At 48.8% G+C, this 16178-nt stretch overlaps 1 protein-coding gene across 5 annotated transcripts; it reads left to right on the forward strand.

Moving 5' to 3' along the window:
* Positions 1-6772: 6772 nt before the first annotated feature.
* Positions 6773-15827, forward strand: ZNF574 (zinc finger protein 574). Of its 5 annotated transcripts, none has more exons than XM_054999942.1 (3): positions 6773-6802; positions 8378-8465; positions 12192-15827. In XM_054999942.1, exon 3 carries the CDS (start codon positions 12212-12214, stop codon positions 14873-14875), a length of 2664 nt encoding a protein of 887 aa, XP_054855917.1. In that variant the 5' UTR covers positions 6773-6802; positions 8378-8465; positions 12192-12211; the 3' UTR covers positions 14876-15827. The 5 variants fall into 5 exon arrangements, with proteins under 5 accessions (XP_054855917.1, XP_054855916.1, XP_054855914.1 ...); XM_054999941.1 differs by lacking the exon at positions 6773-6802 and adding an exon at positions 7067-7508 and having other exon boundaries at positions 12189-15827; XM_054999939.1 differs by lacking the exon at positions 6773-6802 and adding an exon at positions 7067-7508.
* The last annotated feature ends 351 nt before the right edge of the window (positions 15828-16178 follow it).

Below are 16178 nucleotides of genomic sequence, written 5' to 3' on the forward strand. Positions count from 1 at the left end.
ATGTGAGAAAGTGTCAAGATCTGCATTTCGATGAATGGATGTGAGAGGTGGGGAAAACTGGGAATTTGGCCGGTGTAAACAGCCTGGGATACTTGAGTAGGAACTGATATTGAACACACAAATGTACTCACATGGAGCAAACTGAAGCATAACTATGAATGGGACTTTGGAGGGGGGACACATGAAATGAGGTGCACTTGAGCGTCCCTAGGTACTTCATAAGGTGTATTTCCACCCTTGAACTTCACTGGGTACTGGAAAAGAGCCATTTCCTAAACCTTAGCTTCCGTTATGGAAACATCCATCGTTCTTGAGGAACGTTTAGTTTAGTTTATTCAGTGTTTAACCCGCCCTCCCCACAAGCGGGCTCAGGACGGGGTACAACAGTCATAAAATACATAGCAGATTCTACAATAAAATTCAGCAATTAAAATTGTATATACCTGATATAGTTGGCTACACGTTCCTGCCCCCAGCGTCACCATTATTTTATGATAGGCCCTCTATAGCCCCTTTCATTGCCTAGGGAAAGCGTGCTACTAGGGTTTCCAACCTCCAGGTGAAGCCTAGAGTTCTCCTGGAATTACAACTTGATCTCCAGACTAAACAGTTCTGGAGGAAATGGAAGTTTAAGAGGGTACTGTATTTCCACAGAGCTCCCTGCTGTCCCCAAACTCCACCCTCTCTACGCACTGCCCCCAAATCTCCAGCAATTTCCCAAGCCATTGTTTTCAACCCTACTTTTTTTTTTTTGCTGACAAGTTGCAGCTGACTTGTAGTGCCTCCATACTGGTTTTCAAGGCAAGTGACATTCAGAGGTGGTTTTCATTGCCTGCCTCTGCATAGCAATTCTAGAATTGCCTGATGGTCTCCCATCCAAGTACTAACCAGGATTGGCCCTGCTTAGCTTTCAGCATCTGACAAAATCAGAATAGCCCAGCTATTGAGGTCAGGGCAACCCTGCAGACCCAGTTTGGTGTAGTGATTAAGAGTGGCAGGACTCTAATCTGGAGAGCCAGGTTTGATTCCCCCCTCCACTTGAAGCCAGCTGGGTGACCTTGGGTCATTCACAGCTCTCTCAGCCCCACCTAACACACATGGTGTCTGTTGTGGGGATATTAATAACATTGACTCGTTAACTGATCTGAGTGTGACACTGATCTATCTTGAAGAGCATTATATAAGCACAGGATTGTTGTTACATACCACAAAAATTCGCTTGATACATGTATGCACCATATTGTATGAACAGGGTAACATGTATTTTTCAGCTGTGGTTTGCATGAACCCTCAACCATCTGGATTTCCAATGGCATATACCACAGCTGGAAAATATATCTATTCACATAACGGTGAATGCACTCTCCTGCTACATGAAGTAGTAGCAGCACCAAAATTATAATGACTGAAAAGAGCTTATAGGGTAGAGGAGTTAACAATAACCAGACACCAAACATGCATTAGAAAAAAATAATAAAAATGAACTGAGCGGGTACGTGGTAAGAAGTAAAATTATATAATGCTCACTCCTATCCATTCGATTTTTTCCAGCGTTCAGTGGCCCTGTAAAAAGTCAGTCATAATTTATGCAGAATTTTGTAAGAAAACCACAGTCGCTAGATTTTTGTACGTGTTACAGCAGCACAAGGAAATCCACCCCCCCCCCCAATCTAATCTTTGCAAAGTCCGTTTACTGAACTCATTTTGTCTTCTGTGGAGTTCTGTGTTCAGTGTAATCCTACGTAAGTGGCATCTAGCATAATTGAATACACAATGATCCAGATGTTTTATGTAATCCCGTTGTGCACCAGCAATCTCCTACATGCTTATTGCTGCATTCAAAAGGCTGCTTTATTGCTTAAATACTGTCACAGAAGAAATGTCGGCAGCGTACTGTGTGCCTGAGGTAGTTTTTTTAAAAAAGCATTTCTAATACAGTTTCCAAAGATGTAAACATTTACCAGGTAAAGTGAAGGTAACAATGTATTCAACACGAAACTGCTTTAAATGCTGTGCGGAAAGGCAAAAACATCAGCGGGTGGTTTTTCTCTGAATATTGTACTGTAATGCTTGGTAAAGGAAGGCCTTCTGAAATTCTTCCATCCAGGGCTTTTTTTCTGGGAAAAGAGGTGGTGGAACTCAGTGGGTTGCCAGAGCAGGGGGCAACTCTTGGCGGGAGGTGGTGCCCCTGGTACCACATGTGCGCACGCAAAGTGCACGCATGCTCCCAGGGCCTGTGACGTCACTTTGGGTCAGCTGGAACAAAGGGTTTTTTAAAAAAAAGTTTAAATCGCCCTTGGTGAAAATGGTCACATGGCTGGTGGCCCCGCCCCCTGATCTCCAGACAGAGGGACGTTTAGATTGCCCTCCGTGGAGTGGCGTGGAGGGCAATCTAAATTCCCCTCTGTCTGGAGATCAGGGGGCGGGGCCACCAGCCATGTGACCATTTTCAAGAGGTTCTGGAACTCCATTCCACCGCGTTCCAGCTGAAAAAAAGCCCTGCTTCCATCTATATAAGGCACAGAATAGGAGAGGGAGCACAGCTCAGTGGTAGAGCTCCTGCTTTACCTGCCAAAGGCCCTGGCTTAAATCCTGGCATCTCCACCTAAAAGGATTAAGTAGTATGTGATGTAGGGTTGCCAGTCTCCAGGTAGTGGCTGGAGATCTCCTGGAATTATAACTGGTCTCCAGGCCACAGAGATCAGTTCACCTGGAGAAAATGACTACTTTGGGGGGTGGGCTTTATGGAATTATGCCATGCTTTATGGAATGTGGGCTTTATGGAATTATGTCCTTTCCCTCCCCAAACCCCAATTTCTCCAGGTTTCTCCAGGTTTCACCCCCCCCGCCCCACATCTCCAGGAATTTCCCAACTTGGAGCTGGCAACCCTAATGTGATGTGAAAGACCTCTGTCTGGGACCTGGGAGCGCCGGTGCCAGTCTGAGAAGCAATACTGATTTTTATTTATTTATTTATTTGATTCGACTTTTAGCCTGCCCTCCCCATGAGTGGGCTCAGGGCAGGTCACAACAAGCATAAAACAGTAGATAGAACAGTAAAAACTACATCAACATACAACATAAACTACAATTTCCAAAGATAGTCCCTCATTATATTCACCCCTACCAGAACCGCCCAGAGAAGGGGGTTTCAGCTGTTCCGGTCACACTGTGACCTCATGGGGGGGGGTAAGATAACTATACCACCACTCCTTAACAGGAGACCAGTAGGGAGGCTTATCAGGCAGATAAGAGACCGGCCTCAAACAAATGCTTGACAGAACATCTCTGTCTTGCAGGCCCACCAAAAGGATAAAAGATCTTGGCAGGCTCGAGTATCTGCAGACAGAGCTTTCTACCAGGTTGGGGCCACGACCAAAAAGGCCCTGGCCCTGGTCGAGGCCTGTCGAGCCTCCCTGGGGCCAGGGACCACCAGTAGATGTTTATCTAAGTACTTTCCGGAGCATGTATGGCAAAAGGCCCAGTGGCCTGATTCGGTATAAGGCAGCTTCATGCATACATGCATAGGTGTAATAAAAAAAAACTAGAAAGGCCTTTCAGCTATGCTGGATTCAAATGACAGCTCTGCCCTTCAAATCCAGTTCATATCTACATTACAAAATGAGAATATGGTTTCCCATCTGTATTGCAGTCGTGCTGTAGCATGATAAGTACGACTGGCTTTACAAGTAGGTGACGGCTGTTGCTTTTGACATGACCCTCTGTGCAACTATTCACTCATCAATGGAAACAAATAGTTCTTATCTACGGTTGATGAGGCATTAGCCATGGGGTTATTACTGATAACATACACAAGGCTCTTCAAAATCCATACGCACAAATACCTTTATTTTACATTTTGCCAAATATCCATAACCCCGAGTTTCCTCCTCTGGCTGTCCTATTATGTCTGGATCTAACTCAATCCTGGTAACTTTGGCTAGTTACCTGGATTCTTTTTTGCAACCGCTTGTCAGGAGGATACATTCATATATTCAGGATACTAGGGCTTTTATTTCTACCCTGGAAGGCATGACTTCAGCACCAGAAGCGATATTTCTTACTTTAGATGTAATTTCTTTGTACACCAATATACTGCACCAAGATGCGCTTGATAAGGTAGAAAGAGTTCTAGATCAGTGGGGTGTCTTGATCCCATCCAGGGCTTTTTTCTGGGAAAAGAGGTGGTGGAACTCAGTGGTGGAACTCAGGACCGCACAATGATGTTTCTTCGGGTCAGCTGGAACAAGGGCAGAGTTTTTTAAAGTTTGAATCACCCTCGGTGAAAATGATCACATGGCCGGTGGCCCCACCCCCTGATCTTCAGACAGAGGGGAAGGCAATCTAAAACCCCCTCTGTCCGGAGATCAGGGGGCGGGGCCACCGGCCATGTGACCATTTTCAAGAGGTGCCGGAACTCCATTCCACTGCGTTCCCGCTGAAAAAAAGCCCTGATCCCATCTATCCTCTTAATGTCTCTACTGCAGATAGTATACATGTATAAAACTGTTTAGTTAGTTGGTCACAGCGCTGTTATTTTCTTTTTGAAGACTGACAATAAGCAGCCAATATTACAATGCTCTTGCACAAAGCAATGGTGCACCTGCATTTGGGATACTGTGTAAAGCTCTGGTCATCATACCTTAAAAAGAATCTGGAAGAAATACAGAAGAGGGCAATCAAGATGATCGAGAGGTTGGCGCACCTATCCTACCAGGCAAGTGTGGGCCTTTTGAGTCTAGAAAAAAGGCAGGGGGGATGGCAGAGGCTTATACAACTATGCATGGGGCAGAGGGAATAGAGCTTTTTCTTCTCCCACAATACGTAACTCAGGAGCACCCAATAAAGTTGACAGGCAACAGGTTTAGGAGGGACAAAAGGAAATACCTCTTGACTGAACAAGTAATTAAATGGTAGAATTCACTGTGGGTTGATTGTAGCATATGGGGCTTTAAAGGAGACACAATCTTTAAAAGGTAGGGGGAGTGGACAGATTCATGGAGGAGGGCCATCAATGGTTATTAGCCATGGTGAGTAAAGTCAGGGCTTTTTTTCAGCAGGAACGTGGTGGAACGGAGTTCCGGCACCTCTTGAAAATAGTCACGTGGCTGGTGGCCCCGCCCCCCAATCTCCAGACAGAGGGGAGTTTAGATCGCCCTCCGTGCAACTCCCCTCTGGAGATGGGGGGGGGGAGGGGTAACCGGCCATGTGACCATTTTCGCCAAGGCTGACCTCAAGTGACATCATTGCGCAGTCCTGAGTTCCATCACTGAGTTCCACCGCCTCTTTTGCCAGGAAAAAAGCCCTGAGTAAAGGACTTCCATATTCAGAGGCAGTAAACCTCTGAAATTCAGTGCTAGGAGACAATATTGGGGAGGGCTTCGGCCTGTTCAGTGACCATCCAGGAGAGCCAGTTGAACACTATGAAACAGGATGTTGGACTAGATGGACCACTGATGTGATCCAGCAGGGCTTTTCTTATGTTTTTATGATTTTGACATTGAAATCATAATCCTAATAGAACATCATGAGATTAGTGTCAAATCCATTGGTATGGTAGTGGAAAGTGCCCTCAAGTCATAGCTGATTTATGGCGACCCCAGCTGGGGTTTTCAAGGCAAAAGACTAACTGGTGGCTTGCCATTGCCTGCCTCTGCACAGCAGCCCTGGTCTTTGTTGGAGGCCTCCTATCCAATTACTAACCAAAGTTGATCCTGCTTAGCTTCTGAGTTCTGATGAAAAATGGCTGCTTTGGGAGGTGGAATCTCTCATTGAGGGTTGCCAGTTCCACCTTGGGAAATTCCTGGAGATTTGGGGGGGGGGGGTTGGAACCTGGAAAGGACGCATTAGGGGAGGGATGGTAACTGCTGAGGGGTGGAACCTCAGCAGAATATAATGTTATACACTCCATCTGCCAAAGCCACCATTTTCTCCAGGTAAACTGATTCCTGAGCCCTGGCGATCAATTGTAATTGAGGGCAATCCCCAGCCACCACCTGGAGGTTGGCAACCCTGGTCACATCATATTCCCCTGAGGTCCTTCTCCTCCCAAACCCTGCCCTCCACAGCAGTTTCCTAACCCAGAGTTGGCAACTTAATTTTATGTCACTCTGTTGACATGCATCTATAGGCACCTATCTGTCTGTTTAGGGAACTGTTCTTTGTGTGTACACACACACACCACAGGTAAGTGGGTAGACTGGCAGGTATAGGGAAGGGGAACTGATCTCTCTCTGTGCATACACGTGTATGAATGTATGTGTATTTATGTACACACGCACAAAGAGAGAGAATGAGAGAGAGGCACACACAGACACAACATTTAGGTGCATATGGGCCCATGTAGCTAGACTGAGATGGGATTCGGGTTCCGGGCTCTGCCTGCACAGATCCGTTTCCTGCACACGCAGGCACACCCATTCATACGTTCCAGGGGGAGCCCTCAGCCGGTTGGTTTAGGCCAACGTCCATCCCTTCCCTTCTCTCCCCCTCATTTGACCCTTCTTGGTACGTCCCGGCCGGCCCCTCCCTTTCCCTTCTCGCCCCGCCCACTTCCTCTCCACGACCGGCACCGCCCAAGCTGCGGGAGGCGTCTGACGTCACAGTGCACTCGCCCTATCCCGATCCCGCAGGGTCCGGGCAAAAGCTCGCGCGTCGGATAGGAACAGGCGCGCCGATTGGCCGAGCGGCCGCAGTAAGGCGCCTCTGGATTGGCTGGGCGGCGTGATCCAATAGAGAGACGGTTTGTTCTGGGGGAGGTGAGAGAGAAGGCCGGGCGGTGGGGGACAGAAGGGAGGAAGAGGTGAGGGGAGGGGGCCTGCGGGAGAGCGCCCCTAGTGCAGGGGGGAGCCCAAGGCTATGCCCCCCCAAGCAGGGCCGTGGGGGGAGGGAGGCGGGGAGGGAGGCCCCCTCCCACACCCACGCTACGAGGTGGGGGGAGGACTCAGCCCGCCAATACAAGGGAGGGGGATGGGCAGAGAAGCCACCCCTGCCTCATCTGCAAGGGGGGGAGGGAAGAGGTGAAGGGGGGCTATGGGCATTGGTCCAGTAGAAGATGGGCGGAGGCAGATGGCATGGTGGTAGGGTTGCCAACTCCTGGTTGGGAAATTCCTGGAGAATTTGGGGGGTGGGGCCTGGAGAGGGTGGGATTTAGTGAGGATGGGGGCTCAGCAGGATAAAATGCCATAGAGCCCGCCCTCCAAACCTGCCTTTTCCTCCAGGGGAAGCTGATCTCTTTAGCCTGGAGAACAGTTGTAATTCTGGGAAATCTCCAGGCCCCACCTGGAGGTTGGCAAGCCTGATTGCATGCATTAAGATCGGTTTGAGGAATTCCTGGAGATTTGGGGGGGGGCAGAGCCTGGGAGGGGAGGTTTTGAGGAGGAATCTTGGAGGGGGTTTATAGTGGCATGGAGTCCACCCTCCGAAGCAGCCACGCCCTCCAGGGGAAGTTATCTCTGTAGTCTGAAAATCATTCCTGATTCCAGGAGATCTCCATATCCTGCCTGGAGGTTGGTAAATCTAGGTGGGGGAGATGTAGCTGGCCAAGGAAGATTTTACCACCCTGAGTGTGCTCAGGTTCCTGATGCCACAAAGCTTGTTGTTTTAATTAGGATTGACAACTCTGACTTAGGCTGGAGCTTTGGGTGGTGGATGTTGTAGAGAGCAGATTTTGAAGAGGGAGGGAGCTCAGCGGGGATGTAATTTCATAGACTCCAAAGCTACCATTTTCTTCAAGGGGGATGGGTGGGTCTGATCTTTGTAGTCTGGAAATATTTTGTAATTTTCTGGGAGAACTTCAGGTCCTGCCTGGAGGTTGGCACCCTATTTGAGGGTAGAGGGACCGTGGGGGGAGGGGCTGTTCTTGATAGGCAAGCTGGAAGGAAAGGGGCTTCCTGGAGCAATGGGAGTCACATAGGATTGCCAACCTCCAGGTAGTGGCTGGAGATTGCTCAGAATTCGAACTGATCTCCAGGCCAGTGTAGATTCTATGGCATTATAGCTTACTGGGGTCTTTCCCTAGCCCTGCTGTTTCCAGGCTCCACCCCCAAAATCTCCAGGAATTTTCCAATGTTAGTGAGATGACAGCCCTAGTGTCATAGCTTATCTCTGTGCGGAAGGGGAGCCTTCTTGAGTGAAGGAAGAAGGAAATGTGAACTGGAGACTCTGTCCTTTTGAAAAAAAGTGGTTCTGGTGAGTTGAGGAGGTGGGACAGGCAAGGACTGAGGATGCTGTTCCCTATTATAGCAGGGGAATCTGGAAAAGGGGGTATAATTCTTGTAGTTTTAGTTTTACAGTCTTTCCTGCTTTTTAATGGTAAGTTAATATATATATATAATTCAAGTTTTTTCAGAGTTTCTGAAAGGATCCTTTTTTGCAGGGCGTGGTGTGTTGAAACAGGCCATATTGGATGTGTCTTTAGGACTGCAAGCCCTTCTGGGGCTGCTTGCTGGCCTTCGGCCTGGAAGGTATGTGAGAGAAACCAGATCCACTTTCAATACAGAGGAGATAGAGCATGTGGGATTAGAAACCTCAGAGACTGCTGGCAGTGTGGTGGTTAAAATTCAATGAAAAAGAGAAGTTCAATTTATTTTAAAATTGTGCTAAATTTTCAGCTGCGCTTCCTTTTAAAATAATCTGGGCCCTTTTCACACTACTTACGCGGAACATCGCGCTACAAACGTGGAAAATTGCGTTTTCTTGCACGAGATTTGTGCGACATTGCGCGATGTCGCGCAAATCTCGCATGAGAAAACGCGATTTTCCACATTTGTAGTGTGATGTTCCACGTCATTGTGTGCCCTGGTAAGTAGTGTGAAAAGGGCCCTGGTTTTGAAATGAAATTTGAAATAAAGCACAAACACTTAAATAATCTTGGAGAATTAAATCTGTGACCCACAGTCAAACGTGTTAATGCCTGCTATGTAAAATACCAACCAATGGCAACATGTCTGACCTGAACTCAAACACTATAGATATGAAATGGTGGAGTGTGGGAAATTATTACTATTTATGACTCTGCCTTGTCAATTTCATGCCAATTTGCTTTGCGACTCATGGAGAAAGCCCTTTTAACTGGTTACTTGCAGTCCATGGCTGTTTCCACACATCTTAAAAATAGCACCCCACTCATGGAACACTGATCGTTCTTCGCACAATTTCTGACATTATTTCCAAAACGGATGCAGGCAGTTACGATTCCGTTTTCATGGTGCCACGAAAACAATCATAACTGCCTGCATCTGTTTTGGAAATGGTGATGTCAGAAATTGCATGGAAAACCTGCCAGTGTTCTGTGAGTACGACGCCATTTTTAAGACATGGGGAAATGCCCCGTGTGTGTATGGGTAAAGTGCCATCAATTCACAACTGACTTGTGGCAACCTCAAGCAAGGGGCTTTCGAGGCGGATGAGGAACAGAGGTGATTTGCCATTACCTTCCTCTGCAATCTTCCTTGGTGTTCTCCCATCCAAGTACCAACCCTGCTTTGCTTCCAAGATCTGACAAGATCAGGCTATACTATGCTGTCTTCCCTCCACTTTCAGTCCATAGTACTACAAAAGTTCTGGGCATTTAAACGGAGCTGTGTAAACTTTTGGAAGTGGCTTGTGCATGCCCAGGAGAATTTATCATTTGTTCCCTCTTATCAGCGGACACTGCACCCCCTCGTCATATCACAAACTGCTTTTGGAAATCTCCTTAATTTGAGGGCATGTTGCCCCAATGTGTTCATATATTTCATCTCGTTTGCCATTTTGTTGCCTGTTCAGGCAGTTTGGAAAAGTCTTTGTGGAGCCTTTCATAGACTTTAATTTAAAGATGCTGAATTTGTTGGCAGCAAACCTGACTGTCTCTATCTCATTTATGTTTTTTTAGATATTTATACCCTGCTTTTCTCTGCAGTTATTGGTGGTGTTATCCCCCCCTTCTTTATCCTTACAACAATAATCCTGTGAAGTAGGTCAAAAGCTGAGATCAGTGACTGGTCCAATAGGATTTGAGTCCAGTGGCACCTTAGAGGCCAAAAAGATTTCCAGAGTGGAAGCTTTCGAGAATCAGAGCTCCCTTCTTCAGTCACTGGTCCATGGTCACCCAGCAAGCTTTCATAGTAGAGTGGGGATTCAAACCTGGATCTCCTAGATCTAGTCTGACATTTTGGCTGCTGCAGCATGCTGACTTTCCATGAATATCATGAATATGTATAGCAATTTATTCAGGGAAAGTCAGAGCGTCATATGTTTCTTTCTTACCACATCTTACTCTTCCTCAGAGGATATGTAGTTCTCCCTCTTCCTTTTTATCCTCAACAACGCAACAAGGGAGGTTAGTATAAGAGAGTGACTGAGCCCAGGTCCCTCAGTTACCTTCATAGCTGGGTGGGGATTTGAACTTTTGTTTTCCCAGTTTTAGCCTTATACTCTTACCGCTATGCCACACTGGCTCTGTGTCAAATAGCAAAGCAGTCCTTGGGGGCGAGGGGTGGAATCCCAGAACTAATTCCCCCTCATGGCCCAAACTGTCCTTTTATTCCTGTCTTCTGTTTCTTTACCGATCCTCAACAGCCGTTCTCTTATCCACTTACGGCCAAGGACTCTCTGTGCAGTGAGCTTCTTAAAAGCTTTTTGCAAGCTTAAGGAAATAATGCTTTTTGGCACTCTCCAAAGAAAAACTGTAGGAGATTGGTGCGACAGGACTTCTTGCGGGAATCATGCTGATTCATTGGATTCTGGCTTCAAACTTAATTTAACCCTCTTCTGCTTTAAAAATGTACTGCAATAAATCCAATCCTGGAGCTTGTAGACACCCAATTAACATAGAAAAGGAAACAATGGTTTCTTGTACAGGCATAGAAACCCAACATTAAGGCTACTGGGGTTATTAGTAACCTGAATTTCCAACTCTTTCAAGTGAAAGCACCCTCCGCTTGCAAGAAGCTGAGAGAAGAGAAGCAGCCCGTTTCACTATGTGTTCGCTTTGAACCATGCGCTGTTATTGTGTGGGATGGGGCATGATGTGGTGACCGAGGGCATTCAAGGGTCATTAACAGCTTGCACAGCCAATTCAGTTTGCAAGTGTTGAAACGTAAACTCAGTGTGCAAACTGTCACACGTTAAGAATCTGGCTGTTCCAGTGACTAAGAGAAGGTGTTAAAATGACCGCTTTGGCAATCTCTCCCTTTTCCCAGTCACACAAGTAAAAAAACCCACACCCACATTGAAGCATCCTACGGGGTGAAAGAGATAACTGCTGCATAAAACAGTCCATTCCATTTTTATCTTGCCCTTTCTCTAAGGAGCTTAGGGAAACATATATAAGCTTTCCCTCCTACATCAGAAGGTTGTTGTGAGGAGAAAACAGAGGAAAGCCAGCCGGTTTAAGGTCACTCAAGCAAGCATTTATGGCCATGTGAAATTGTTAGTAGAACGTAACATTCCTGTTCCTTCTTGCTGTGAGGAAACCTGCAAATCACGTTTATCCCTCTGGCTTCCTTGTCACATGTAGGCTAACTGGGGATGCCGCTCGGTCCGAGCTGCTTAAGTGTGCAAGGTTTTTGAATGGATTAAACTGCATAAACTCAAAGTGGAAGCTTTTCTTCAGACAGCGTGTGTTTGCCACCCTAGTCGCTTTCTTCAAAGAGGCATTCCCTTCTGAGAGGGAGGAGAAGGAAGACAAGGGGGACTGTCTCTTCCAAGGAGACAATTCCATCTGTATATGTGGAAAGACTTGTGTTTAAAAACGTTTGTTTGTTTTTGAAGGCCCACTGCCTGATTAAAAGGGGGTATCGTTTTGAATTAGAAAAAGATTTTATTGAGCTAAAGATGGTTGCCTTAGCTTAGACCAGGGCTTTTTTTCAGCAGGAACGTGGTGGAATGGTTCCGGCACCTCTTGATAATGGTCACATGGCTGGTGGCCCCGCCCTCCAATCTCCAGACAGAGGGGAGTTGAGATTCCCCTCTGTCTGGAGATCGGGGGGAGGGGGGGTGGCGCGGGGCAACCAGCCATGTGACCATTTTCACCAAGGGCGATTTAAACTTTAAAAAACTCCCCCCTTGTTCCAGCTGACCTAAAGTGACGTCATTGTGCAGTCCTGAGTCCCATCACTGAGTTCCGCCACCTCTTTCCCCAGAAAAAAAGCCCTGGCTTAGACCATCCAGCTTCCTAACTGCTTCTCTTCCCATGATCTTCCCAGCAGGTTTGGAGCTTCTTTCCACAATGGCAGACCAAGGGGAGGAGACGCTGTTATATGTGGAGCATCGCTATGTTTGCTCAGAATGCAGCCAGCAGTTCAGCTCCTTGGAAGAAGCCCTGGTGCATCAACAGAGCCACATGTGCTCCCAAGAGCAACAGTATGAAGTGGTGGGGTTGGCCGAGGCTGGGCTGGTAGCCGGTGGCGAGGCTGGCCTCTATCAGACTGTGACTGTGCAGGAAAGCCAGTACCAGTGTCTGGAATGCGGGCAGATCCTCTTGTCTCCAGGGCAATTATTGGAACACCAGGAGATGCACCTCAAGATGGTGACCCAGGAGCCAGAACCTTTGGTGAAACCTGTGAGCTCCAGTCAAATCCATTATGAGTGTATAGAATGCAAAGCCCTGTTCACCAGTCAGGATGTGTGGCTCGCCCACCGGCAAACTCACCGCAAGCCCCCTGAGAACCCGGCCCCTCCTCCTCAGAACCGGGCTCTCGTAAACCTGGAGCATTCATACCGTAAGCCAGAAGACGGGGTGGATTCTGGCGGTACTGTGCAGCTGTTGCTGTACGAGTGCAGTGAGTGCTTCCAGCTGTTCCAGTCGACCGCAGATTTCTTGGAGCATCAGACCACACACCAAGTGATCGCTCCATCCCCTCCAACGCGAGCCAGGGAGCAGCCTGCCTTCCGCCCTGCAGAGACGAAGGAACTGCCACCCCCGCCGCCGTTGAGCTTGGTGGGTGTGCACAATGGGGCCGTGCCCCCACCGGCCCCACCCAGTGTCACGGCAACAGATCACAGCTATGAGCTGAAGAACAACCCCGGAGAGCAGCCCCCCCGCAAAACGAAGCAGGCCGCCAAGGACCATGGGTGCACTGAGTGCGAGCAGATCTTTCCCTCCATCCACAAACTCCAGCTGCACATGAGGAGCCACCGGCAGGGAGCCTTCAAATGTCCGCTGTGCAGCAAGGTGCTGCCGTCTCCGGGAGCACTCGAGAAGCATCGAGAAGAGCACAGCGGGGAATCACGCTTCCTGTGTGTGGACTGCGGTCTGGGTTTTGGGACCGAGGCGGTGCTGTTATCCCACCGGCGCACTCATTCATCAAACCCTCTGTACCGCTGCACTTGCGGGAAAACCTTCATTAACATGACCAAGTTTCTCTACCACCGGCGCTCCCACAGCGCCAATTCAGCGCAGTCCAACGAGTTGCCTGAATCTCCTCAGGAGGACCAGCCTATGGAGGAGGAACCGCCTGAGGCCCCTGAGCCACCCGAAGAGCAGCAAGAGGTGGTCCCGCTGGCCATCATCTGCTCGGTGGACAATGCTGCCACCACCTTGGTGGATGGCATTGCTGTGGAGCAAAAACCTGATGAGTTCCAGTGCCAGTTGTGTAACCACGCCTTTCCCAAGCAGGCTCAGCTGTCGCGCCATCAGCGCTTTGCCCACAAGATGGAGCGCCGCCACAAATGTCTGACCTGTGGCAAGATGTTCAAAAAGAAGTCCCACATGCGCAACCACCTTCTGACCCACACAGGGGAGAGGCCGTACCACTGCAAGGAGTGTGGCAAGAGCTTCAACTCTCCAGCCAACCTGCAGCGCCATCGCCTGACGCACACAGGCGAGCGTCCGTATCGCTGCGACATATGCCAGAAATGCTTTACACAGTCGTCCACTTTACAGCAGCACCTCCTGGTGCATAGCCGCCATTACCCTTACAAATGTCAAGAGTGCGGCAGCGTCTTCCACCGACCCTACCGCTTGCTCATGCACCGTTACCACCACACTGGGGAGTATCCCTACAAGTGCCAGACCTGCGGGCGATCCTTCTTGCTTCGCCGCCTGTTGGAGGTCCACCAGCTGAGCCACACAGGCCAGCAGCCCCATCGCTGCACGTCTGGCTGTGGGGCTGCCTTTGTCACTGCCGAGCAGCTGAAGGAACATAAGTGTGGCAAGATGAGCCGTCACTTCGAATGCTCGGTCTGCGGCAAGAAAGTGGGCTCGACTGCACAACTGAGAGCCCACGAGCGCCTGCATGGGGACATCCAGTCTCCTGAAGGGGCAGACGAGGAGCCCCCTATGCTCGAACCGCCACCGCCCCGGCCACGTCGCCCAACCTGCCCCAAGACATTTGAGTGCAGCGACTGCAAGAAACTGTTCAGCACAGAGACGTCGCTTCAGGTTCACCGTCGCATCCACACTGGCGAGCGCCCGTACCCTTGTCCAGATTGCGGGAAGGCCTTCCGGCAGTCCACGCACCTCAAAGATCACCGGCGCCTGCACACGGGGGAGAAGCCCTTCAAATGTAACGATTGTGGGAAGGCGTTCACCATCGCCGTACGTCTGGCCGAGCACAAGCGGATTCACACCGGGGAGCGCCCCTACCATTGCGACGCCTGTGGCAAGGCCTACCGCTCTTTCTCCAACCTCTGGAAGCACCGCAAGATGCATCAGCAGCAACGCTTGCAGCATGAGCAAGAAGTTATGGCAGAGGCCGTCGCCGCCGCCGCTGCAGCTGCCGCAGCGGCAGCAGCAACATCATCAACATCAGCTGGTGATCAGGTCTATGGAAACACCGTCACCATTATGGAGACCATCCCGGTGGTGGAGACCATCGAAATCTATCCCACTGATGGGGGTGTTCACTTTGAGAACATCCAGGTGGAAAATGTCCAGATTGGGGGGGTTTGAGTTGGGCTGGGGGGAGTGAGGAAGGGCAGCTGATCACGCTCTGTGGACTGGGCGCTGCTGTTCTCTGGCTCCCCCTTATGGGGCTCAGGTGTAGCTGCAACAACTTCTACCCTCTCCCCTGTCCTTCCCCACTTTTAACCTGTGCTCCCTCTCCTGTATGCATCCTGGCTATTTCTGGAATGTGGGCACGTCGCCCTTTCTGCTGGGTTTTATAGATGGATTGGGTGCCATTCTCTCCTTTCTCCCCTCCCCCCTCCTGGCCCTTCCTCCAGGGCAGCAGTGCTGTCAGCTTGGGTACTCCATGCCACCATGGGCACTGCTCCTCCACCCCGTGCTGTTGACCAGGCCTTTCTCCTTCAAGTGTATGAAATGTGGCTTTTCTTTTATGACTTGGGAAGTTCCTAAGAATGCCCACTAGCAGCCTTCTCCGTGGCTGATCCTTATGGCGAATTTTCCCCCCCTTTTGTTTGTTTGTTTAATAGAGATCTCCAGGGAGCCAACTCCCCTGCCAGGGTACAGTCTGGATTGTAAATACCACTTGACTGAATTTCTCCTTTACCCCGAGGGAATCTCTCCCTGTTTGTCCGTAATCCCCATCTCCCAGTCATCCTCCTGTGGCCCATAACAGCATCAATTGTTTGGTTTCTTGCTAACTGGATACCTTCCTATGGCCACGGAGGGCATTTTTGTTATTTCGTATTAAAATTAAAACAGAAATCAAAGTGCTCGCAACCTCTAAAGTGTGATTCTTTTTTCCTTTGAGGGAGGAGAAAATTGTGACAAAGATGCTGTATCAGGGTTACATGTAAAGAGAGGCTCTAGAGCAGTTGATGGAGTTTTTAATCGATCCACCATTGAGCATTTTAGTACATTCAAAATCAACTTGCTGGAAGAAGCACCACAAGGATTGAAAGGGCAGATCGATCAAATAAAAAAAAAACTCTGCATCTAAATAAAAGTGCTATTGATTTATTGGGTGTCACATGTTTATTTTTAAAGTTAATACTTTTTAATACTACTCCTTTGCACCATCTTAGGAATGACAGCTGCTGCAAGGGGGAATATTTTCTTGATTTAAAATACACCTTCCACCCACCCCCCTGCTCCTTGCTCTAGTACAAAGAAGTGTTTCTCTATAGGGCAAATACAGTTTCCAGAGGCAGAAGACTATTTAAATTGGGAAAACAGTCCAGAGGAAGAGTTTAAAACTTCTGTGCCATAACCTTGATCTAGTTGCCCCCCTTTTCCCCAGATGTGGGAAGACATTGATTATAGATCTCTTGCTGATCATGCAGTTTGGTTA

The sequence above is a fragment of the Eublepharis macularius genome, chromosome 15, assembly GCF_028583425.1.
Source record: "Eublepharis macularius isolate TG4126 chromosome 15, MPM_Emac_v1.0, whole genome shotgun sequence".
NCBI lineage: Eukaryota > Metazoa > Chordata > Lepidosauria > Squamata > Eublepharidae > Eublepharis > Eublepharis macularius.

Coding starts and splice junctions, on each gene's coding strand:
- ZNF574 (XM_054999942.1), top strand. CDS start 12,212: ATGGCAGACCAAGGGGAGGAGACGCTGTTATATGTGGAGCATCGCTAT.